The sequence below is a fragment of the Bos indicus x Bos taurus genome, chromosome 11, assembly GCF_003369695.1.
Source record: "Bos indicus x Bos taurus breed Angus x Brahman F1 hybrid chromosome 11, Bos_hybrid_MaternalHap_v2.0, whole genome shotgun sequence".
Classification (NCBI taxonomy): domain Eukaryota; kingdom Metazoa; phylum Chordata; class Mammalia; order Artiodactyla; family Bovidae; genus Bos; species Bos indicus x Bos taurus.
Window position 1 is genome coordinate 67168968 of NC_040086.1, and position 24661 is coordinate 67193628.

A 24661-nucleotide genomic window follows, 5' to 3' on the forward strand; every position below is an offset into this window, starting at 1 on the left:
CAGAAGCTTCCGGGTGCTCAGATATCAAACAACCAAGCTTCTTTGAATATAAAATAAGAATCCCCAGTCTCTGAATAGGAACCTGAAAGAGAGTATATTCCTTAAGTACACAAGTTTTAGTGAATGTCCAGTGTGTGCTTTTACGTGTGCTCTTGGGTCATTGAGGCTATTCCAAAAGATTGAGTCTTTTAGGTTGAGCATTCTGAATTAGCAAATCCAGTTGGGAGAGGCACAATTTTAAGAAGAAGTGCACAATTTAAAGAGGATCCAAAAAGTGTGTGTTTGTGGAGAGAAAGAGAAAAGAGGAGTAGAGGGAGTGGGGCAGGAAGAGAGGGAGGACAGATTCATAGTTGGGGAAATACAACCAAATCACAGAGAAAGCCTCTGAGCATTTCTCTCTGCCAGCACTAAAATAATGCCAACTCTTTAAGTGGTCCCAAATTGGCAAAAACCAGTGGACTAGGCTATCCCAGAACTAGAGGAGACAGCAGCCAGACCCAGGCTACATTGTCCTGGCTAGGAGTTTACAGTCACAATGCACCAAATCACAAATTGCCACGGGGTCTTTACATATATCTTCTGACCAGGATGTTGTGATTTACATTGTCTGCACCCCCAAAGAGCAAACAGACTCTTCCCTCTGCTCCCCACAGAATGACAAAGTCCCACCAGGGTACATGAGCGCCCTTCCTTTTGCAAATCAACCAGCTTCTCAGCTATTCTTTAGGGCACCAAGGAAATTCAAAGTTCAGTGATTTAATTTATAGCTCTCCAGAAGAAGAGTCTGTGCCACAAGTAATACATAACTAGCATTCCTTTGCTGTAACCGTGGTTCCTAGAACAGATGTTAGTTCAGCCAGTGTCCAAAGCAGTGGGCTTAATATTTTGTTTCATTTACTTAATAAATTAGAAAGCACTTGAATAAGTGACAACTAAAATATTTCTGATTTCCTTTTATATACCGTCCAGCAGCAGGAAAACTGCTTCATCTGCAGGCCAAGAAAATGAAAAAGGTGCGGCTAAGGCACTTTTGTTTTATCTGCATTGCCCAAATCCTTCGACTTAGAAAAGGTAGCTCAAGGCTTTTGAGACTGTATGTAAAAGGTGCAAACCCGTCAGAGTAAGTATCTAACAAAGCTTCTTCACAGTAGAGTCCGACATGGCAACCTCAGTTGGCCTTTAGCTGCTGGCTTTAAAATTTGTGAATGCAAATTTTGGATCCCTGACAGATTAAAAAAAAATGTTTGATGATGATCCCATATTTCTATCTCATATTTCCTCACTCTAAATAATGTCCATCCTTACTCAGTGCCTTTGATCAAATTTCACTTTTCTTCTGGAATGCCCTCTCTTCCTTTCCACCTACCCAAATTTCACCATGGCTACAGGGCCTGCCAAGTGCTGCCTGGACCTGCCCCAGGTTGCCTCACTGATCTCCTCCTGCTCTGAGCTCAAGCACTGTGGGTTATACCATCATTTAGAGATTAACTGCACATAATGTGTGCTGCTCTTTGAGTAAGCTCTGTGAGTCAGTCCTGACTTTCTCACTGGACGGTGATAACATCTTCCAAGCTTGTAGGCTGACTTTGTTCATCTTTCTATGTCTCCCACTGCTGAACATATGTTAACTATTCAATAGAAAATTATCTGTTGGTTTCCTGATACTATTTGCAGTTTTGTTGTTATTTTTTCGCTCAGTCATGTCCAACTCTTTGTGACCCCGTGGACTGTAACACCTCAGGATCCTCTGTCCCTGGGATTTTCCAGGCAAGAATACTGGAGTGGGTTGCGATTTCCTTCTCCAGGGGATCTTCTCAACCAGGAATCGAACTCACATCTCCTGCATTCCAGGCAGATTCTTTACCACTGAGCCACCCAGGAAGCCCTATTATGCAGTTTAGAGACATTGTCTTAAGGACTAGATTATCATGGTCACCAGTAGTAAGCATCTGTCTCTCGACAATGGCTGCAAATCATAAACATGGCTTCTACCTTTCCAAGTTCATAGTCTAAAGCAATAGCTAACAGTATAGTGAAGATATGCTTATGGACAGTAGATAATAATGATGCTGACTAACATAAGAAGTATGATCACTAAGACCAATTGAGCATATGCATTAACATTAAATAAATAGTTACATTAAAGGCAAATAGACAAGTCTCTGTAGCTAATGGAATAAAAAGTGGAAATGAGAAATTAGTCTCTCTCTTCCACCATCAGTAGTTGACCATTACTTTTTCTGTAATCGTATTTCAACAGCCCACTGACAGGAATTAAGGCATTCTGAGTACTTAGGAGGTACATCTTGTCTGCATTATTCTCTAAAAACTGGTTCTGACTAGCAAGCTCTGTGAATTTTATGGAAAGGAAAGTGAATGAATCCAACATCTACTTATTATCACCCTCACCATTGCGAGTGAAGATCAAGGTGATGCTGGAAAATCTTGACAGTGTCCTTCCATGATAAGGACCTCAAAGCTTGAGTTTTAGGAGTGTGGCATTAATCGTCCCCTTCTCATTGCATTATAACGGTGGCTTGTCTGAGGCCTTTTGGTATTATTTGTATAAGGCAAAAAGTAATAAGATGTATAGCAAACTAGAATTGACACATCCAAATTATTACTGCTTCTTCAAAATATTTACCTTGGAAAGCCGTATGCTTAACAAGACTCAAAATTTCAGCTATCTTCTGCACTCCTGCTGTGAGACTGGCATGACTCTGAAGGCACAGTATTTGAATACCCCCAGTCAAAGAATTAGGAAGACATCATCATCATTTGATATCAAAACAACTCCAAAAGTTGTGGGAACCAGGTCTGGTGAATGTTGGGTGATCAAATTGGGAAACTTACTGATAAAAAGCAACACGTAGCTTATAAGATAACAGATTTTCTTTTTGTGGCCTATAAATTAGCTTCAGAAACACTTCCAAAGGAGGTATTTCAGAATTGCTTTGAGCATGGGCTGAATCACTGTAGAGTCTTCAGCGTCCAGAGTCACTAGTTTGGAGGGAATTAGATTCCTCTCTGGGAGTTCTACTATGTTCAATACACGAACAGCCTCATTACTTTATAGTCATGCTTTTTACAGAGTCCCACAGGAGCCGAGGTAATTCTCAGTATTTTTCCTGTACTGCCCAGTTTATGGGTTAAGGAATCCAGTATCTTTGGTGCTTATCAATTTTATCACCATTTTAGCCCAGATTACCTCTAGCCTGGATTACCTCTCAGGTAGCAAGAATAAATCATCATATTTGATAGTGTTTTACCCTTATTAATGTTTGATTGATTTTAATGGAAGCTAGTAAATTTACTGGAGAAGGCAATGGCACCCCACTCCAGTACTCTTGCCTGGAAAATCCCATGGGCGGAAGAGCCTGGTGGGCTGCAGTCCATGGGGTCGCACAGAGTCGGACACGACTGAAGTGACTTAGCAGCAGCAGCAGTAAATTTACTGTTGGAACACTCACTTGGGTTTTCCTTTGCTTGACATTGCAATGGCAACCTGAAGGCCTGTGGTTTCCCACTATGTAACCTGGGACCACCCATCAACACCACAGCCCAGTCATAGTTGTAAGAGACTGTTCACAGGAATCAAATTTATTCACCTGAGCCAAGTCTGGGCACATCACCAGGAACACAGCTTGGGCATAAAAGCAAGGGGGAGAGTGGAAAGGAAAGTCACATTTTATTGAAGGATGGCTGTGTGCCAGGATCTTTACATACCTTATCCTATGTCATATCGAATCAATCCTGGGAAGTAGGAATTAGTGCAATTTCATACACGTTGAGAAAAGGAAGTTTAAGAGAGGCTGGGTTAGTTACCTAAAGTCTATGTATTAATAAGTGAAAGAATTAGCACTTTAGATTTTACTGAGTCCAAAGCACAAGCTCTTTGCAATAAGATTGATGAGCTGTTTCTAGCAACAGGACCATGGAGGGGAGGTGAGCAACCTGGGGCAACACTGGCAACTGTGCCATTTCGGCTACCCACTAGCCGTGGAAGATCTTGGTCTACCAAATCTTTATTTCCCTCAATCTAATAAATACCTGAGTGACAAGTCCTTTTAGTTTGAAACATTATATTACATCTCAGTCACAAAGATAAGTAAAGTCAGACTTATGTCCTCCAGGGTCTTATAGTTCAGTGAGAGACAAGCACATAATGATATAATATCTAAAATACACAGGAGATACTGAGATAGAGATGTAAGATGAGAGCCCAGACTTGGAGTTGAGTGGTAGCACTTACTTATCTGTGTTCCCCTCTCAATTACAAGGTCAGTGATTACAAAGACTACATCCATCTTTTATGCCAGTGCTTACAGAGGGCCTGGCATAGAGTAGGTATTCAATAAATATGTACAGTATGAATGAATTGGGTGGTGCCTTAGCTAAGACTGGTTGGGAAGTAGCTCAGATGGTAAAGCATCTGCCTACAATGCAGGAGACCCAGGTTCAATCTCTGGGTCGGGAAGATCCTCTGGAGAAGGAAATGGCAACCCACTCCAGTACTCTTGCCTGGAAAATCCCATGGACAGAGGAGCGTCATAGGCTACAGTCCATGGGGTTGCAAAGAGTCGGACACAACTAAGCAACTTCACTCATTCACTTAGCTAAGACTTGAAAGATGAAAAACAGTTGCCCAAGGAATGAAGGAAGAAAGGGTGTTTCAGGGAGAAGACCATGAGAGAAACAGTGAGCTGGTGTACAGGGAACTACATGTGGTTGAGTTTCGTCAAAGCCCAAAGTTTAAGGAGGGAGGTGGTGAGGGAGGAGGTTGGAGAAAAGAGAGGCCTAGTTGTGAAGGGCCTTGAGCTAAGGACTCTTGGACTGAGGGACCCATAAATGGATTCTGGGGGTTTGATGGACCCCTCTGAAAATATGATCAAAATTAGTGAGCTTGTTTATAAATTTGAATGTGTCCTTTTCTGAGGAAAGGGCTGTATCACTTTCATCAAATTCTCCAATATTAAGAACCCTTGACCGTGAAGAGCTGTTAAAGATTCATGGGCGGCAGAGCTATTATAACATGTTAGGTCAATAACTCTAGATGCAGTGGTGGAGGATGGAATTTGGGTAGCAAGTCTGGTGGTGGACAAACCAGTGAAGATATAAGTGGCCAAAAAAAAAAAAGATTCTAAATCTAATCAAGTGTTGAAGAAGGAGTAGATAAGGCCAGATTCAGGAAGTATTTAGCTGGTCAAAGGAATAGGTGTACTTATAGGAGGGTGTGAACTTGGGGAAGGGGGAGAGGAAGAAAGAGAAAACTTTCGGATTTCCAACTTGGATTGATAGGCGGTGCATGCATGCTAAGTCACCTGTCGTGGCCGACTCTTTGCAATTCCACGAACTATAGCCTGACAGGCTCCTTTGTCTATGGGATTCTCCAGACAAGAATACTGGAGTGGGTAACCATTCCCTTCTCCAGGGGATCTTCCTGACCCAGGGATCAAACCCAGGTCTCTCTGTCTCCTGCATTGCCAGGCGGGTTCTATATCGCTACACCACCTGGGAAGTACTTAGTACTTATCATTGAATGAGAAGAGAATGAGCTGGTTTGAAAAAGGAAACAGTGAGCTCAGTTTGAATTGTTGAGTTTGCAGTGCAGTGCCAGTAGAACCTACCAGACAGTGGAATGACCCTGACCATGACCCTGAAGCATGAGGAGAGATCTAGGCTAGAGATAAAGAGTTAAGTCATCAGTATCTAGATAAGAGTTTAAACTGTGAAAGGAAGGGAGACAGCCCGTGGCCAGTTTTCTAGAAAGAAAAACAGCAAGGGACCAAGAATGCATCCATGGGTTGTACAACATGGTAAGCAAACTGAATGCCACCGAATTGGACACTTACAAATGGTTTAAGTGGCATATGCTGTGTGTATATGTATTTTACCATGCTTTTTAAAATGAGAAAAAAGTAGGCACTTCAGGTATAGCTTAGGGGACTCTACTCACTGCTCTGTGGTGATCTAAATGGGAAGGAAATTCAAAAAAAGAGGGGATATATGTATGTGTATCGCGGATTCACTTTGCTCTACAGCAGAAACTAACACAAAATTGTAAAGCAACTATACTCCAATAAAAATTAATTTTTAAAAAGTATATACCTTGCTTTAAAAAAAAAAAGATCCATGCTGCCTGCTGATATTTAAGGGACTGCATACAAGGAAAAGCCCATGAGGAGGTGGGCAAGGAGTAATCTGAGATGAGAGGTGGGAAGCTGAAGAGAGCCACCACAGATGCCAGGGCAACAGAATTCCAATAAAATGCAGGGCGGGATGGGCAGTGAATTAGATAACGGCTAAAGTTACTTCCAGAAATAACAGTCAGGAATATATAAGCTCTGGGAGAGAGAGAGTGAAAGAGAGAGAATTTTGGTCTCAGGGCTTGCCCATCCAGAACTTCTCAGCAGTAATAAAATGACTTAAATTTCATCTTTCAAAATAAAACTTGCCCATACTCTGCCAGTTTTGTCTGGGCAGGAAACAGAGCTCATACCAGCTGCTGAGGATGATTTGAAATTCCACTTCAGAGCCCTGGAATGTGACACCTCCCAAGTGGCAGCCTCTGCCTAGGGAGGGATGGAGGGAGGGAAGCTGCCTGGAGCGGAGGGTGGGGGTACAGCAGGGGGTACAGAGCCCTTTGGCCTCCTGGGAGAAGCTGACACTCCCGCCCGACTTGTCCACCATGTCCCTGGCCCCTTTGTGTCTGCACATCTCCCTCTCCTCCAGATGGCCTCTTTATTGTTTACAACAAGCGAGTTGCCATGAGATCTCAAGGTCACGAACCAGAACTGCCCCTGGCCGAAGGGCTTCTTTCCCTTGAGTGTTTTCAGACAGCGCTTCAAAGACAGCCGTGCTCAACACCAGGGATAGAGGGACGGAGCCAAAGATGGAGGCAGGAGAGGAAGAGGGACCACTGGGTAGCCACACCCCATAGCAAACACGCCTAGTCGTGTCCTGGAGTGCCCTGTGGCATCATCATTTTCCGGCTGAATCCAGGGAAGCAGCCTCTCCAGCTTTTAAAAAGATCTAATGGATCATCAGCTGTTTTCCTGTCATACTTTTGGCAGAGTTTGGCTGATAGCCTACAATGTGGCAGAATAAACCTGCTAATTTATTCTTCAGGTTGAATGTTTAAAAGACAGTCTCATCTAACCAGGTGAAATAATCATTATCTTCGGTAACTCAGTGATAATGCTCAGGATCTGTAAAACCTAGCCTAGATCCTAAAACTGCAGCAAACCCACCACCCATCAGGGAGGGCTCTCCATACTGCTTTATTGATAATTCCTGTACACTCTTGTCAACATGTAATTGTTACAATTTACCAGGGCCCTTCCTAAAAAGTGAAAGCGTTAGTCACTCAGTCCTGTCTGACTCTTTAGGACCCCATGGACTCTAGCCCCCCCAGGCTCCTCTGTCCCTGGGATTCTCCAGCTAAGACTACTAGAGTGAGTAGCTATTCCCTTCTCCAGGGGATCATCCTGACCCAAGGATCGAATGTGGGTCTCCCACATTGGCAGGCGGTTTCTTTACAGTCTGAGCCACCAGAGAAGCCCTAGGGCCCATACTAGAGTAAGTTAAAAGGTACTGAGGGGTCACAGTCCTAGGGGCAATAAAGCATGTGAACAAACAGAAATAAGACGCTCAACACCATATATGAAAGCCTTTGTTGTTGTGGACTGGAAACTGAGGCTGAGGGTACAGCAATGGGCTAGAAACTGAAGCCCAGGATTAAACAGACTTGTCAGCCTCCTCTCACCTGGGACTTGTCCAGGGAAGATGCAGAGCTTTGGGGGAGCTGATGAAGTTTAAGTTTCCAGGATCCTCATTTGAATGGGTTCCTCCTGGCCCTTTTAAGGCCCCAGGAGGGGCACTTATAATTATGAGTTTGTATTTTTACATTCTTTTTCTTAAAGAGGACTCCCCAAATTGTACAAGCATCAGGCCTCACATAAAACCAGCCTGCATGGAGCTGAAGAGGAGCTGTTTCCAGTGGGTAGCATGCTCCCAGGAGAGGAAGTGGAGAGCAGAGGCCCATGTTCTCTGTGCTCTGGTCCTATTTACTGAATGGAGAAGGAAATGGCAACCCATTCCAATAGTCTTGCCTGGGAAATCCCATGGACAGAGGAGCCTGGCAAGCCACATGGCAAGTCCATGTGGGTCACAAAGAGTCAGAAACAACTGAGCAACTATGCACTCAAAGAGGAAGAAAGGCCTGGAGTTGTGCACAAAGCGCTTTCAACAGGGAAAGATACGCAGGAGTGGGGAAGAACACACCCTCCTTAACTGATCCAGAACTGAAGACACTTCACTGGCTACATGTTAATCACCCTGTGCCTGGACATCAGGCAGAATTCCAGTTCAAACCCACCTTGAAGATCTGAGTTTCTTAAACTTGAGCTTTCCCCAATTTCCTATCGTTCCTCTCAGTTTTACCCTCCTCCCTTTACCCGGGTCAGCAAGCAGCTAAGACCTATATAGAAGTCTCTGGAGTCAGGGAAAACAACAGGCAGGGTCCCACTAGAGGCCATCCCCTTGTGGGGACAGGTTTGTGTTTTTTATTTTTTCTCCTTTTTTAAAAGATATATTCAGAGCAAACAAACAAAAAAGCAAAATATCAAGACAGAAAGGAGCAGTGGTGCTTAATGCTCTCTTGCTTAGAAGCTTGCCTCCCTCTTATTATACAAGATCTCTCATGCCCCACTACTGTGAGTCAGAAATCCAAAATTACTAAACCTACTGTGAGAGTTGCTGTCATTATTCAAGTTTCCAAATCTATACCCTTGAAAATAATGCCTCCTTGTTTTAAAAGATACACCCTTATTTGGTGAGCTGGGAACAAAGGAACTGACAAAGCCATTCAGCAGGGATTTGCCTTTCAAGCCAGGTCTACTTCAGAGAAAGTTATCCTAACAAAGGATGACTGCAGGAAGGAGCAGGTGAGCATCCTGCCCTCGTATTTAATATACCATGTCTGCTTCACTGCAGGCTTCTGTGAGCATGTTACACCTCAGCATTCACAGGAAAAAAGGCATGAGACTACTACTCATTGAAGAAACCGACGTATTGTTGTCCTTCAGACCTAAGTCGTGTCCAGCTCTCTGCAACGCCGTTGACTGCAGGCTCCTCTGTCCCTCACCATCACCTGCAGTTCGCTCACGTTCATGTCCGTTGAGTTGGTGATGCCATCCGTCTCTTCCGCCCCCTTCTCCTTTTGCCTTCAAGCTTTCCCAGCATCAGGGTCTTTTCCAGTGAGTCAATTCTTCACATCAGGTGGCCAAAGTTGTGGAGCTTCAGCTTCAGCTTCAGCATTAGTCCTTCCAATGAATATCTCCTTGCAGTCCAAGGGACTCCCAAGTCTTCTCCAACACCACAGTTCAAAAGCATCAGTTCTTTGGTGCTCAGCCTTCTTTATGGTCCAACTCTCACATCTGTACTTGACTACTATACAAACCATAGCTTTGACTATACAGACCTTTGTTGGCAAAGGGATGTCTTTGCTTTTTAATACGCTGTCTAGGAGTGTCCCCTCCCCCAGCTGGAAGTACCTTAGGCTGCTTCCGTTCAGCTCTAGTCACAGACCCCAGAAGCCCCAACCTCCTGCTGAAAATATTCCAAACTAAAGGGCTATGTTGATTTATTAAACTTTGTTTTTATTTTTTAAATAAAATAAGAATTTAACTTGTTGGATATTTAGGCTGTCCAGAAAATAACAATGGCAGGAATCAATCTTTGGCTATTTGTCTGCTGCTTTCTTTTCCCTCAGAAAGCTCTTTCAAAGTTTCTAGAGAATTACATGCAGAGGCTTCCCAGCAAGGACAGGTGTCAAGACAGAGTTTGCAGGGCAGGTCAGCTTCTGCTTTCACTTTATGTCGTAAAATCAGGTCCAGGCAGGTCCCTCCCCAGCGTCAGAGAAAATAGAGGCTACATTTGCTTCCAGGCCTGGAGGCTGGCTGGGGCGGCACTGTGAGTGGTGAGGCAGCCAGCTCGCCCCCTGCCAGCTAGTCATCTAAGACAGGGCCGGGGCAGACACATTTACGCACTGCCTCAAATGGCCCTGCTCAGCCCCATAGTGGAGGCTATGTGGGCCCAGGGGTATTTCCAGTCTTGGTCACCCTGTGCCTGGTGAAGCGGAGAGCAGAGGCCGAGTCCACACACTTGTCCTGAGTCAGACTGAGAGCAATGGTTAAGCCCATGACCCTCTTAGGCTCCAGGCCAGGAAGAAGCTTTGGGGAGCAAGCAGTGGGTAACACAGTGACCTGGGACACAGGAGGGCTGGTGGAAGGCCAGAGCTCAAGGAGCCAAAGAAGGTGGCACCAGAACAGAACAAAAGAGGCAGCTTATGGGCCACCAGGCTATACTCTGGGCTCTGGAGCATTCCACATGTCTCCTGGCTCATGGAAGAATCTTAACATCCAAGGGAGCTCTTCATCTTGGAATTTGGTGGAGATACAAAAGGATTAGTTTAGAGTAACTGAACCAACTTCTGGAATGGAACAAATACCATTTACTACACAGCGCAGGTGTGTATGTATTTCTCTACTACACTCTGATATATACTCAACAAGGTAACACAGTCTCCTAATATGAGTTGTCATGAGGTAATTGATTAAAACTCCAATCCAAGCTCATAAAGGGCAAGCAGGCTCTGCTGTGGCCCCCATCCCTTTTGGACTTTACTCTGAAGTACACTCTTACCATGTGAGACTCCAGTCCACCTGGAGCCATGTGGGTGAACTTCCGTCAGAGCAGATGTAGCAATTACAAACACATTGTCAGTCTCTCACATGGCTATTTAATGTTTAGTCTTTAAAGTATCAATATTTCTTAAGTGACTTTTTAATAAATCTATTACAGTATAATGGTGAAGTGGAAGTGGGCAAAGTGCTAAAATCAGACTGTGAAGGTTCAATTCCCAGTTTTGCTGGAAGATCTTGAAAACCAGGCAGTGCATTTGGGGGGTTTATTGGGGGCTGCATCCAGAGCAGGGGTCAGTGCCTTCGGGACCTTCCACCCTGCAGCATTTCCTCCCCGCCAGCATCCCCAGTGTACTTGCCCTTGCCGGAGTCCCACGTTGTCTTCTACTGCAGCAGGGAGGCCTGGGGCTGGGTAGGGTCAGACCAAACCTGGCCAGAGGCAGGCCACATGGAGCTTTGTCTGAATCCAGGAAATCTTCTTCCAGTAATGAAGGCTTCTGTCTTCCCATCTGGGCCCTGTCCTTCACCCTCCCCACTTCATAGGAAACCTTCTCCTTTTTCCAGAAGGAAATTTTTAAAAATCCCCCAAATACATCAGCCTTTCTGCTTCAGTTCCTTTCTCTAGAGTGAGAATTAAATCAGAAGAAGAGAGACTGCATATAATGTGAATACATGTAGTCTGTAGTCTTTACTAAATTATAACTTAATACTGAAATACCAAAGGTCTATAAACCTTGCAGTAACAAAATCACTTATTATTCCGAGTGCAAACAGATTTATGATGTGAAATGGCCACCATATTTGTTGGCCATGTGGAAACAGAGAGAGGGTGAGTTCAGCTCAGCATCTGGCTTGATGGCCTCCGAATCTCTCATCCAGGCCTGTCTGCTTTCATCTTACAATTCGTTTTCTCCTCACGTCAATGCAATGAGGCAGGTGAGGTTTAGTATCTCCATTTTATGGGCATGGAATGTAGGGATGGAAAGATCAAGAGGGTTGTCTTTGACTAACAGTAAGTCTGGAAAACACACATCGTTTCTTTGTGTCTTCCAGGAGAGCATCATTTTCTGCTGTAGCTCATGCATAAATGTTGTGGTCCAGGAGCATCCTCTGGCCACTGTGCCCTCTCCCCACCCACTGCCCAGCCCTGCACCTGCCCTTGTGAGGTGCAGCTCCCTCAGGGACAATAGGGCATTCCCAAGCCTTGGCTTGGTGGGAGTCAAATGTTTAGTTCCCTGGCTTTTGGGTCAAAGACGTTCCACAGAGTAAGAGACGCCTTTGAACAGCTTCCAGTAGTCCCTGATGAGCACTCAGAGTAAGAGTGAGTCACACCCCAGCTCTGTCATTAACCTACTGTGTAACCTCCAACAGGCCACCCAGCCTCCCGGCTCTGGAAATGGGTGGGAGGGAGCAGCTTTGAGAACCTGGTCACACTGTGAACAGCTTCCCGTGAAGTTGTGTGCCCTAAAGTTCATGAGTGTCATTTTGGGAGGGTGACACCTTCCATCCAGCTGAGCCCGTCTGTGTACCCCACAGGTCCACCAACCCAGGGTGAGAGCCCCAGGGTCATGTGAGCGCTCACACCAAAGCAAGGTTCCCCAAGTGCAGATTTTTTTTTTTTCCAAGTGCAGATTTTTAAAATACAACTTCAGGAGTTTATTTTCTTATTATGCAATGTTAAAGAGGGAAAAAAAGATAGATTTTTTTTAAATTACCATTAACCCACTACCCGCAAAACCACCATTAATATTTTAGTAAATATCCCTCAGTCTCTCTCACTCTTGACACATATACATAAGTCCACTCTTTATATCAGGGCTGTTTTCTTGGGTCATTTAGATATTTGCAAACATAATGTCTACAGAGTAACTGACTGCATGGTGGTTCTATGATGTATTATTAGTCATCCTTTGTTAAACATTTAGGTTGCTTTCCTTTATCATCATCATCATTATCTGTGCAAACATACCTGATTTTCCCAGGGAGGTGCTAAAAGTAGAAGTGCCAGCTGTATTCAGAAGGGGTACCCATGACAGTTAATAACTGTGTCAACTTGCCTCTAACCCTTAGCTCCAAACATTGTGCCCCCTTGCATTCCCAGTAGCTGGGAAGGAAGGGAGATGGAGGGCACTTAAATCTGCCTCTTTGAACCAGCAGCCTCAGAATAGTGACACCCAGTCAATGAGATCTCTGCTGCTAAAAGTTAACCATCTCAGGCCACGGCAACTGTCATTTTGGGGACCAGCCTAGGCATGTTTGGAAGTGGGCATAATTTGTCTTGGCTACTTGTCTCACTGGATCTGACAGCAGCATTGACTCAGCCACCACACCCCTCTCCTCCCAGGGTTAGCAGCAGCTGCTTTACCCTCCATACCCTGGAATCCCTTTGCCCTTTATCACATCCTATCTGTGGGCTCTAGTCTTTGCTCATGAATCTGTTACATGCACATATGAGAAACGAGTTCAGGGGAGCAGACTGAGTCCTAAGAACTGTCCTGAGTCCAGCCCAGGTGGTGACAGGAGCAGCAGATCCAGGGAGCAGGAAACTGTCACCGTGCAGAGGGTGATGGTCCGCAGGCAGGCACGGTGTGGCGGGCCTTCTCAGCGCCCAGATGCATAAGCGGCCATCTGCTCTGTCTCTTGCAGGATTGGTCCTTCGGGATGTTGTTCAAAGAGAAGAACAGGGCCTCGCTGAAAAGAGGAATCCATTTCTCATGAGAATTGGCTACATAGAGTGTGTTGCCCAAAATGCTGGACAGAGTCTCAGCCATTTGCTTAGCGAGCCGTGCTCTTCTCCAGGCCTTAAATCTGCATACTGAGGATGGGAGTGTGGGGTGGGGGGACCACAGGTGTTGCCTTGCCCCACCCAAGCTCCGTGCTGGTTGCACACACAGCCAGTCCCACTGCTGACCACCCTCTCTCTCGGCCCCACAGTCCGATGGCTCCATCCTGGCGATCGCCCTGCTGATCCTGTTCCTACTCCTGGCCCTGGCGCTCCTCTGGTGGTTCTGGCCCCTCTGCTGCACTGTGGTAAGTGACACAGCCCCCTCCCCTGACCCTGGGCCTCTGGCCACTCAAAGCGAAGAGTGACACAAAGTTAACAGCACCACGAGCAAGGAAAGGGCGACGGGAAAATGTGTGAATAGTTCAGTATAAATCTAGCATTTTTTTGTACAATTAATACAAAATTGGCAAACTCTAACACAGTCAATAAAACTGAGTCATTAGGAGTTCAAATGTGTTAGGGAGTGAGTTTGCCTGTGGACATGCCATTTGGGTAGAACAGCTGGAGAGCTTACTCTGGGCCCAGTGCCTAGGAAGGATTAGTAGAATACTGTAAATGATGATATGTAACCAATGCACATGAATGTGTGTGTGTTTGGTACATGTGCATGTGTGCACACACATACGCACACATATTTGTGGAGTTGCACCAACTGATACTCTTCCAAAGCCAACTTGGTCTTAGCAACTTTTTCAGCTCATCCGAGAAAGTGACTTGCTGCTGCTGCCAAGTCGCGTCAGTCGAGTCCTACTCTGTGCAATCCCATAGATGGAAGCCCACCAGGCTCCCCCGTCCCTGGGATTCTCCAGGCAAGAACACTGGAGTGGGTTGCCATTTCCTTCTCCAACGCATGAAAGTGAAAACTAAAGTGAAATCGCTCAGTCGTGTCCGACTCTTAGCGACCCCACGGACTGCAGCCTACCAGGCTTCTCCATCCATGGGATTTCCCAAGCAAGAGTACTTGAGTGGGGTGCCATTGCCTTCTCCGGAAAGTGACTTAGGCCCCTATTTTTAACAATACAGAGTGGCACCTACCTTTTATAGCATGCAACTGGGCTTCCCAGGTGGCGCTAGTGGTATAGAACCCAACTGTCAATGCAGGAGACATAAGAGACATGGGTTCGATCCCTGAGTCAGGAAGATCCCCTGGAGGAGGGCATGGTAATCCACTCTAGTATTCTTGCCTAGGAAATTCTATGGACAGAGGAGCCTGGCGGGCTACAGTCCATGGGGTCACAAAAGAGTCGGACAGGATTTACCGACTAAACAACAGCAACAGTCAGTTTCCATTCCCTGGCCCAGAGACCCAAACAAAAGGAAAAGCCCAAACAACGTAATATTCAAATGAAGAAAAACATTAGGTCTCACGGGTCTAGTTCTAGCACACGCCCTGCCTTCTTGCCAGTCAGAGCATGCACTGTAAAGCCAGGTAGGTTTGAATCAGCGCTGCTCTGCTGCTGCAGCATCTTTCATTCCCTGGATTTCAGTCCTTCTATGGCCAGCCCCGGAGGGGAAAACAGATGATGAGACTCTCCAAGCCAGTTTGTCTTCACGTTATCTCTGGAATGCCAGCATTTAAGCATACAGCACAAAGCTCCTAAAATCTATGTGTGGAAATACCCTGGTACCAGTTCCAGTGGTTAACACTGTACTTCTACTGCAGGGGGCACAGGTTCAATCCCTGGCCAAGGAACTAAGGTTCCACATGCTGCTCAGTACAGCAAAAAAAAAAAAAAAAAAGGGGTGTTTTTTTGTTTGTTTGTTTTGTTTTTTTTATTTCTGTGTGAAGAACAGAAACCAAAGACTCATAGAGTACTAGACTTGACCTGAAGGAGGAAATATCTTCAAAGGACATCTAAAGGAGATGGGAAATGAATGAAACAAGAAATTCAGCCAGGATATGGATCCATGTGGCAAGGATTTCTGGAAAGTAAAGCCTTTGCACCAACAGAAGCCTCTGGTGTAGACGGGAAAAGATGACTTTTAGCAGACAAGAATGTGTAGTGGAGAGGGACTCCAGACAGGTGCAAATCTTGGATCAATTAGTGTAATCCAGGCTGGAGTGATTTCACCAAGATTTTAAACTGTCTCGGCCACGGCGGCCTCAAAAGTTAAACGTTTAAATACTTAAGGCTGCACAACCATTTTATTTTGAAGATTAAAAAAAAAAAAAAAAGAGCCAGCCAGAGTGCTCTGTATGGTGATTCAGAAATATACACATTTCCAAGTCTGGAATTCTGGAGGGGCTCTTAAAGAAGGGGTGGCTGGTGGTGGTATTGGTGGCAGCCCAGAGTGAACACCAGGGCTTCTGTTATAGTAGGCATCACCTTTGTTCACTGAGTCCCCTTAATTGTTAAAAACTGTTACCTCTGAGTGAGGGCAGCTAGAAACAATAAAACAGCCAAGCAGTACTCTATGACTTACTTGCTGTGTGATCTTGAGCAAGTTACTTAACCACTCTGTCCCCCAGTTTCCTCAGTTGTATACTGAGGACAATGAGAGCTCTGACCTCATAGGTAGATAGTGAAAATTAAAGGATCATAAATATGTATATCTATATATGTATAGATATATATGTATATGTGTATATATACTGCTTGAAGCAGTTCCTTGTATTATTTTTAATAACAATAATTAATATTATTATTTTAAAATAGTTACTATAATAAGAATACATAGCTGTACCATATGGCATTCAATTTATATTGGTGAGAAATGTCTCTTTTTTCCAGTTTTATTGAGAAATAATTGACATATAATATTTTATAAGTTTATAGTATACAACTTAATGATTTGATACATGATTGCACAAAGTTTACCACAACAAACATCCATTACCCCACATAGTCACACACTTTTTCCTTCGTGATAAGAACTTTTAAGAACTACTGTCTTGGTAGTGGTGGTGGTGTTTAGCCACTAAGTCATGTCCGACTCTTTAGTGACCCCAGGGACTATAGCCCACCAGGCCTCTCTGTCCATAGGATTTCCCAGGCAAGGATACTGGAGTGGGTTGCCATGTCCTTCATCCAGGGGATCTTCCCAACCCAAGGATCAATCCCATGTTCTCCTGCACTGGCGTATGAATTCTTTACCACTGAGCCACCAGGGAAGCCCAAGGACTGCTTTCTTAGCAACTGTTAAATGGACAGTACAGTAGTCTAAACTGTAGACATCGTGTCTTACATTACAGCTCCAGAGCTTATTTATCTTAGAACTAGCTGCAAATTTGTACATTCACTCAGTTCCTCTACCCTCAAACCTGTACCCGAACCCCTGCCTCTGGCAACCACAAATATGATCTGCTTTTGTGAATTTGGTTCTTCTAAATTCCACATGTGAGATCATACAGTATTTGTCTTGCTCTGCCCGACTTACTTCACTTAGCGTAATGTCCTCAAAGTCCATCCATGTTGTCGCAAATGGAAGGATTTCCTTCTCTTTTATGGCTGGATGGTATTTCGCTGTATGTGCATATCACATCTTCTTCATCCATTCATCCTTCATAGGTTGTTTCCACCTCTTGGCTATTACAAGTAAGGTTGTAATGAACAGGAGGCTGCTGGTACTTCTTTGGGATAGTAATTTTGTTTCCTAAAAGTGGAATTGCTGGGTCATGGTAGTTCTATTTCTAATTTTTTGAGGAACCTCCGTACTCTTTTCCACTGTGGCTATACCAGTTTATGTTCCCATGAATGGTGTCTAAGGAGTTCCACCAACACTTGTTATTGTCTTTTTGATGATAACCATCCTAACAGGCATGAGATGATATGTTATTGTGGTTTTATTTTCCAGGAAAATGTCTCTTAATTAACGCCTTTCATTACTGGGAGCAGGATTACATAAGGCCAGGTTGTTTTGCAATACTCAAAATATTTTTCAACGATTCTATCTGGTTAAGCCTATGTTGCTTTGGAAGACAGCCAAAAGTCTTAATGCGGTCTGATTTTGTAAGTCCTGAAGGATTTCTTTGCAAGGGGAAAATCTTAGAGATTGATTTCCCTGTTTATGAGGTCTATAGAAACTGCCCTCACAGCTATTTCTGAAAGCTGGCTGGGGCTGACACTTGGTGTACCCCCAAAATTGCTTCTTGATCACTGGCTTCCTTCATGAATGGTGATGTTCTGAGGGGGATAGGATAAAGTCATGTGTTTTCTGAAGGGAGTACACAGGAAGGAGGGCAAACATCATCTCCTGCCTCCCTAAGAGGCAGAATGCAGGAAGTTTCTCTCCCTTGTTTGACAGCATCCCTCTCCAAGTCTGGGACTGACAGAGGGCATCCTTGTAACTGATGGTCCTGAAACCTTCCTCTGTCCTTCTCTCTACCCTGCCTCGAGTGTGAGGAATGCCTCAGTGACCTGGTACCAAGCCACATCTCAATGATGGAAAATAACCAGAGAGCAGAAAGGGTCTGTAACGTGAGGAGCCCATGAGGATTCTCTGCTGTGTCCTTCCTCTGTCTTCTACACAATTCTCTCCAGGAATGATATTTAAAGTATTTAACAACCCGCAAGGCCCCCCATCGCAACTGAGCCAAACATTAACCCTTTAGTGGCTGGATATGAACTGGGAATGGAGATGGTCCACAAAGTACTGGAGGGTGGCAGAGGTAGGGGGGCAGGCAATTAGATCACTCTTTACTCATCATAATGAACATTTTAAAAGTAATGACCAGGATGACCAGAGCAAGCGTATTGGTTACTACAAGCTGGCCCTCTGCAGAACTCAGCATCCTCTTGCTTCTTGCTGGCCCCATCTGGAAGCAGAAATCTGAAGGGTGAGAGTGACTGGTGCTACTCATTGCATTTTGCCTTTCTGAAAGGACCTTACTCCCATCTGGCTCTTATCTTCTGCCTAGATGAAACCTGGGTTAACTTCTTGCCCAAATAGCAGAGAATAGTCTATCAGTGGTGACCAATGGAGAGAGAATTTTTCCAGACCCTGAATCAAAACCTTTTAGTGTTTCCCAGCAAGGACCTCAATATCCCCAGGTAAACCTTTGATTTCTAAGATTCCTACCTTTATTCACTGGCACGAAAAACTTTCCCATTGAAAGGGAGAGAGTCACTGGACTATGTAGCCTGGGTTTATTTGCCATTGCAGAAAGGGAATTCAGAAGCCAATATTTTACCCCAAAATAGATAAGTAAATAGAGACTTGCCTCAGTTCCACAAGGGACATTGCCAGAACCCTTAAAGTCATGCAATGGCCATTCTATCTGCTTATTAGTTGGTCCAATATTATTGAACTTTCTCAATTGAACTTTAAAAAAAGGAAGACCAAGAAATCTAAATAAGAAGATGATCATGAGAAAAGGGTTGAAATATATTGTAAGAGTGAAAAAGTCAACAATAAATCAGTGGTATTAGCAATAAATATCATCTAATATAGATGAAGAAAGTATAGGTAACCCTGGGTGTCTACCATCGTCCCAGCCAAGAGGCAGCACCCTAACAAGAGCCTGCAGTCCAGCTAGGGTGGTAGCTTCATGTACACAGGGAAAGGCCATCACCTCCGGCCTAAATTTCAGCAGGTCACCAGACACTGATAGATCCCTGATTAGTAGTGGGGACTTGACTCCTCCAAATCAAAAATCTGGGGATAGAATAAAATCTTGCATGGTCTCTTAACCTACTGATCCCATGTTGCCACTCTCAGGAACACCCTTGATTCCGTAACTCCTTCTCCACCTGCCCTGGCCCCTTCCTGCACCTGAACAGAGCAATTCTAAGTCTTCTCTCCTGCTCCCAAGATGCTGATCCCTTCAGAAAATAATCGCCCGAGCACACTGATGAAGCCCGAGCACACTGATGAAGCCAGAGCACATTTACCAGTCCTTTGAATTGCTTAGCACACTCTGACCTCATTCGTATGGAGCCCCAATTTCACTCTCACAGTGTCTCTCCCAGACTGTTCTCCTTCTCCTGGAGATGTCTATGCTACTTCGGGCCCTTTCACTCTCAGCAGACAACCTGCTCTTCTGTCTCAGTGAGAAGATGGAAACCATCCTGTGAGAAACCTTCCACTTCAAACAGACTTGTGTGCATCCTTCTCCAACATCCCTCCCTTCCCCAGATGCAGACTGGCCCCTCTCCCTCTCCTTCCACTCATGTCTTTCATCCTGTTCTCTCCCACCCACCTCTGCCTATGGTATCTTCATCCTTTCCACCATCTTCCTCCCCGCTGCCTGCTGGCCTCCTTCAACCTTAACAAATGTGTCATAGCTTATTCCTCCTTCACGTTGCCCTATTCCTTCTCCCTCTCTTTCATCTGAAAACTTCTCTGCAGGGCAGACTGTTCTTCCATTCACTCTTCAGCCTGCTGCATCCTGGGCTCCATCACCATTGTTTCTCTAGTCCATCCCTTGCAAGCCTGAACTCCCAGCCAGGAGTGCTCATTTCTCTTCCTACTCTAGTTCTTCCAGCAGTGGGCACTCTCTCCTTTCAACTCTCTCCCCTGCCGGCTGCTGCTGACTCTTCTGTCTCCTTCTGCTGCTGCTCACCTCTTGTTCTTTGAGATTGTCTTCAGCCTTCTCTACACATTGTCTCTGGCAATATCACCAATGCTCATGACTTCGGCTACAACGGATATGTTAGTGACTCCTCAGTGTGGCCACCCATCTCTGGCCTTGGCTTCAAAAGATCAGGTCTATAGTATCAGGACCAAGTGGATTTCTCAAACATGGGTATCTCTACCCACCCTCACAACATGTCCCAGTTAAACTTGTTGATGCCAGAACTGGTCTCCATCAATGGATATGTCATCATCCTCGGAGCTGCCCAAACTAGAGATAGCAGAGTGATTGCCAATGTCTTCTCTCTCTCTTCTTGTCTTCTCTCACTTCGGAACTGTGTATAGAGCATCCTCTTCTCTCACACCCCGTCTCATCTGGCACTTCTGTCCACATCCTCTACCCTAGCCCAAGTATATTACCTAGAACTCAGGAGTTGCTAACAAATAGTTTGGAATGAATGAACGAGTGAATAGATGGATGTCATTGCCCTAGTCTAAGGTTCTGCATCGCCCACCTGAACTATTGCAGTAACTTTCTAACTGCTCTTTTAGTCTACCGTCACTAGGTTTTTTCCTTTAAAAAAAAAAATCAAGGAAACAGTTCATGATCCCACTCCCTTCCGTGCCCCCAATCCTCATGACTGTTCAAGTTCTCTAAAATAGACTTCAAATTCCTTGACTTGGCATGTGTAGACCCTTCCCAGTCTGGCCACAACCCCCTTCTCCAGCCTCACCTCCTACCCTTCTCCCTGTGTGTGCATGGACCCCCTAAACACCCCATGAGGGCTTCTTCATGGCACCAACCATGCTGTTGTTACTGATTGTTTACTTGTCAATCTTCCCCTGTGGACATAAGCTGTTGGCAGCCAGGAGTGTAGTTCCGCAGACATTAACCGTGCCCAGTTCAAGACTGTTACTTATAAATCTCAAAGTTCTTTGAGTAGCCAAATGGAAGGAGAGCGGTCTCCAGGCTCGCTCTGTTCTTTGGGGCTCCTTGAACATACCATGTAGTTATTATTGATCTCTTTCTGTTGCTTCCATCTGCTGAAATATTCTCATAGTCTTTATCTATTCTGTCTACAATTCCTCTTTGAAGTCCTGCTCATGATTACTCCATCTAACTAGTTTTCCTTTCTCCCACCTGGGAGAATTAGCTTCAACTTTCCTTGGTTTTCATAGCACTTTTTTCACACATCTGTTAAAGCAGGGGTCCCTAACCCTCAGACCAGCACTGGTCAATGGCCTATTAGAAGCAGGGCTGCACAGCAGGAGGTGAGCAGCAGGCAGGCCAGTGAGGAAAGCTTCGTCTATATTTTCAGCCGCTCCCTGTTGCTCACATTACCACCTGAGCTCAGCCTCCTGTCAGATCAGTGGCCGCACTGGATTCCCATAGGAGCATGAACCCTCAATATGATGAGCTTGAATCATCACAAAACCATCCCTCCGACTTCACCATCCTTGGAAAAATTGTCTTTCATGAAACCTGTCCCTGGTGCCAAAAAGATTGGGTACCACTGGACTAGAGAACTGTTTCATTCTAACACAGCGATTCATTCATATATATGTTCCTGTCACTATACAATGAACCCCTCCAGGGGAGGGAGAAACTAGTCACAGAAAATCATCCTACAAAGGAGTACAGTGCCTGGCATGTAATTCATTATGTTTTCCAAAGTAAACTAAAAAGCTAAATCATCTTGGGGATATGCAAGGAGCTCACAAACAGTGGAACTGTAGGACATGGTAGTCTCATGAGTGTTTGCATCATTATTATTAGGTTTCATAAATTACATGTCTGTTAACACATGGTTTTATATGTATCAAACATTGCGTAACAAAGCACATTTATATCTGCTTCTTAAATATAATCATAGAAATGTGCCCATTTTATTGGAAGGTAAATGGGATCAGGAGCCCTGAGACAAAAGATCCTGCTGTATTTTGCCAGATGAGAAAGTTCTGGAGCTTGGTTGCCTAACAACGGGAATATACTTAACACTACTGAACTGTACACTTTAAAATGGTCAAGAGTAGGTTGTGCATTTTTTTTCCACAACTAGAAAGAAAGTAAGAGATCCTGCTGTGCTGGGCTCAGTCGCTCAGTTGTGTCCAACTCCTTGCAACCCCATGAACTGTAGCCCACCAGGCTCCTCTGTCCATGGAACTCTCCAGACAAGAATACCAGAGTGGGTTGCCATTTCCTACTTCAAAGAGATCCTGCTAGAGAGTCGCAATTCTTCTGCAACCCAGCTAATTAAACCACACTATTTAGGTGAAATCAAATTGCTATATTTCTATTCAAATAATAGCAAATATTTTTATTCAGTTTGTTGGGAAAGGATTATGTGCTTGTATTGAGAATTTCTCTCCATATAAACAAAAGTCAGTTCCCTTTTGCTTTGCTTTGTTTTTAACGGCCTTGTAGGTATTTTATGAACAGTTTTTAAAGAATTATGTAAAGGATCATGTTTAATTCCCTTATTGAATTTCCAGGGTAGCTCAACAAATAAGCCCCTTTGTCATCACCAGTGACAAATTCCAAGGGATGAAAACTAATCAGGAAATTGATATGCCTTAAATTGAAATAAAAATAAAGCCTTCAAATATTGCCCTCCACACCTTTAAGCATAATATTTAATTTTAAGGGCCAGACAACCAAACCTCACATCACCAAAGGGATTTACTGAAGTTTATTTAATAGAAACCTAACAAGTACAAGCAGCTCCTTAGCCAGGCATTTTAGGCCTAGATTCATCGTGCTTTCTGGACCCCTTTCCAGCCTCCACCCACTCCCATCTGAACACGCCTTGCTCTGAAGCTTGCAAGATTACACAGAGCTCTGCCGTGGCCTGCCCTGCACCGCAAGCCCCAGACGCCCAGTCTGTTGTCATCTCCACCTTGCCTTCATGGCTTCCCTCATCCCTGCAGGGCTGGTCTTGACACTTGCTTGGGAACCCACCCACCACCATCCTTATGCCCCCGAGTGAGCTGGGAAGAAACGAGCCGTCATTAAAGACAACAGGATTCCAATATGAGATCATCGTCCATCAGTTAAAGGAAAATCTTTTAAATTCATTTCCTCATGTGAAAAATTAGAAAATTGGAACCTTATTGGCTCTAAGGTTGCTTCCTTTTATTCTCACCTAGTATAAGTGAATCTACTCCTCCCCTTCAACATGTCCTGGCCTGTGATCCTCAAATCTGGTTATACATCAAAATATGATGCAAGTAGTCAGTGGCAACATTTCTAAACAACGTCCACCTAAGCTTCTTTTGATCCTGGAGCCCCTTCCCCTTGGCCTAGTCCTATCCCCACCCATTAACATACCAGCACCTGGCACACTATTCGTTCCCAAACACCCATAGACATACTGATGTCTGGAAGGGCACTACCATTCTGCCAAAGACTGTTTGGGAAACATAATCCCAGAGAATGCTGAATGTCATATTCCTGGGTTCCTAAGAACGGCCCCATTCCTTCCCTTCTCGAAGGGTACGTCAACACCAACAAGCTCAAACATGCTGTGAACATCACCCCCCATCCTTGCTCAGTGTGTGTCCTGATGAGATCCACAGCCACTCCCCGTGGCTGGAATCACCTTGCTCATAACCAAGGCAGACAAGATGCTCCTCCAAGCTTCAGGGAATCTGAATTCATGGATTTTTTTAAAACTGTCTCAGTTTTGCAGTGCCTGGCACATTGTCTACTGGAGACTATGCATAGCCATTTTTTTGAATTACCATGTAAATCATTTGGGCCTTATCAACTGATGTTAAAATTCTTGCCACCATTTTCTCTTGAGTTATGGATGAGTTTTGCCTTTGAAATAATTCCAGTCTTAAGGGAGATATGATGAAAGGCCAAGAATTATTTGGAATTTGAGTTCCAAATGCAAAAGACAAAAAAAGTTGAGCTCATTTCTTTGAAAATGTCTTGTACTACATTCTAGATCAACACCCTTGGCAGTAGCCTTTACTAAACTTTTACAGTGTAAATTTATTGAATTCAAGCAGTACTTGGCCAGCTTTAATCAGCTGTGAGGTTTCTATTACATTTATACTGTTTGTATAGTAAGATTCATTTATCTGTCATCAGCTAATATCTCATACTTGCTGGACATTCTCCACATTGCATTGCCTAGTTTCCCTTGGTTTCTTGATTTTAATTAGAAAGATATTTATTATAAGGTTAAGGAATCAGAATTGAAGTCTAGATTGTAAAAGTAAAAGAGCAAGCATCTCCTTCCATCCATGAGACTAAAGCCTTTTGTTATATGGCTTTTCAGATCTCATTGGCATTTCTTCTATACACAGCTCTCTTCTGATGGCTTCTCCTCACACAGAACCTATGAGGTCAGTGAAACTGAAAGTCGCTCAGTTGTGTCCGACTCTTTGCGACCTATGGACTATACAGTCCATGGCATTCCCCAGGCCAGAATACTGCAGTGGGAAAGCCTTTTCCTTCTCCAGGGGATCTTCCCAACCCAAGGATCGAACCCAGGTCTCCCACATTGCAGGTGGATACTTTACCAGCTGAGCCACAAGGGAAGCCCAAGAATACTGGAGTGGGTAGCCTCTCCCTTCTCTAGCAGATCTTCCCAACCCAGGAATCGAACCAGGGCCTCATGCATTGTAGGCGAATTCTATACTAACTGAGCTG

General features: G+C 44.5%; 1 protein-coding gene across 1 annotated transcript in view; it reads left to right on the plus strand.

Moving 5' to 3' along the window:
* The window catches only part of ANTXR1 (ANTXR cell adhesion molecule 1), a 255318-nt gene that overhangs the window by 138944 nt on the left and 91713 nt on the right, over positions 1 to 24661 (plus strand). Inside the window, exon 13 of the mRNA XM_027555677.1 lies at positions 13638 to 13733. Coding sequence (XP_027411478.1) covers positions 13638 to 13733 — 96 coding nt within the window. The remainder of the gene's footprint in view (positions 1 to 13637; positions 13734 to 24661) is intronic.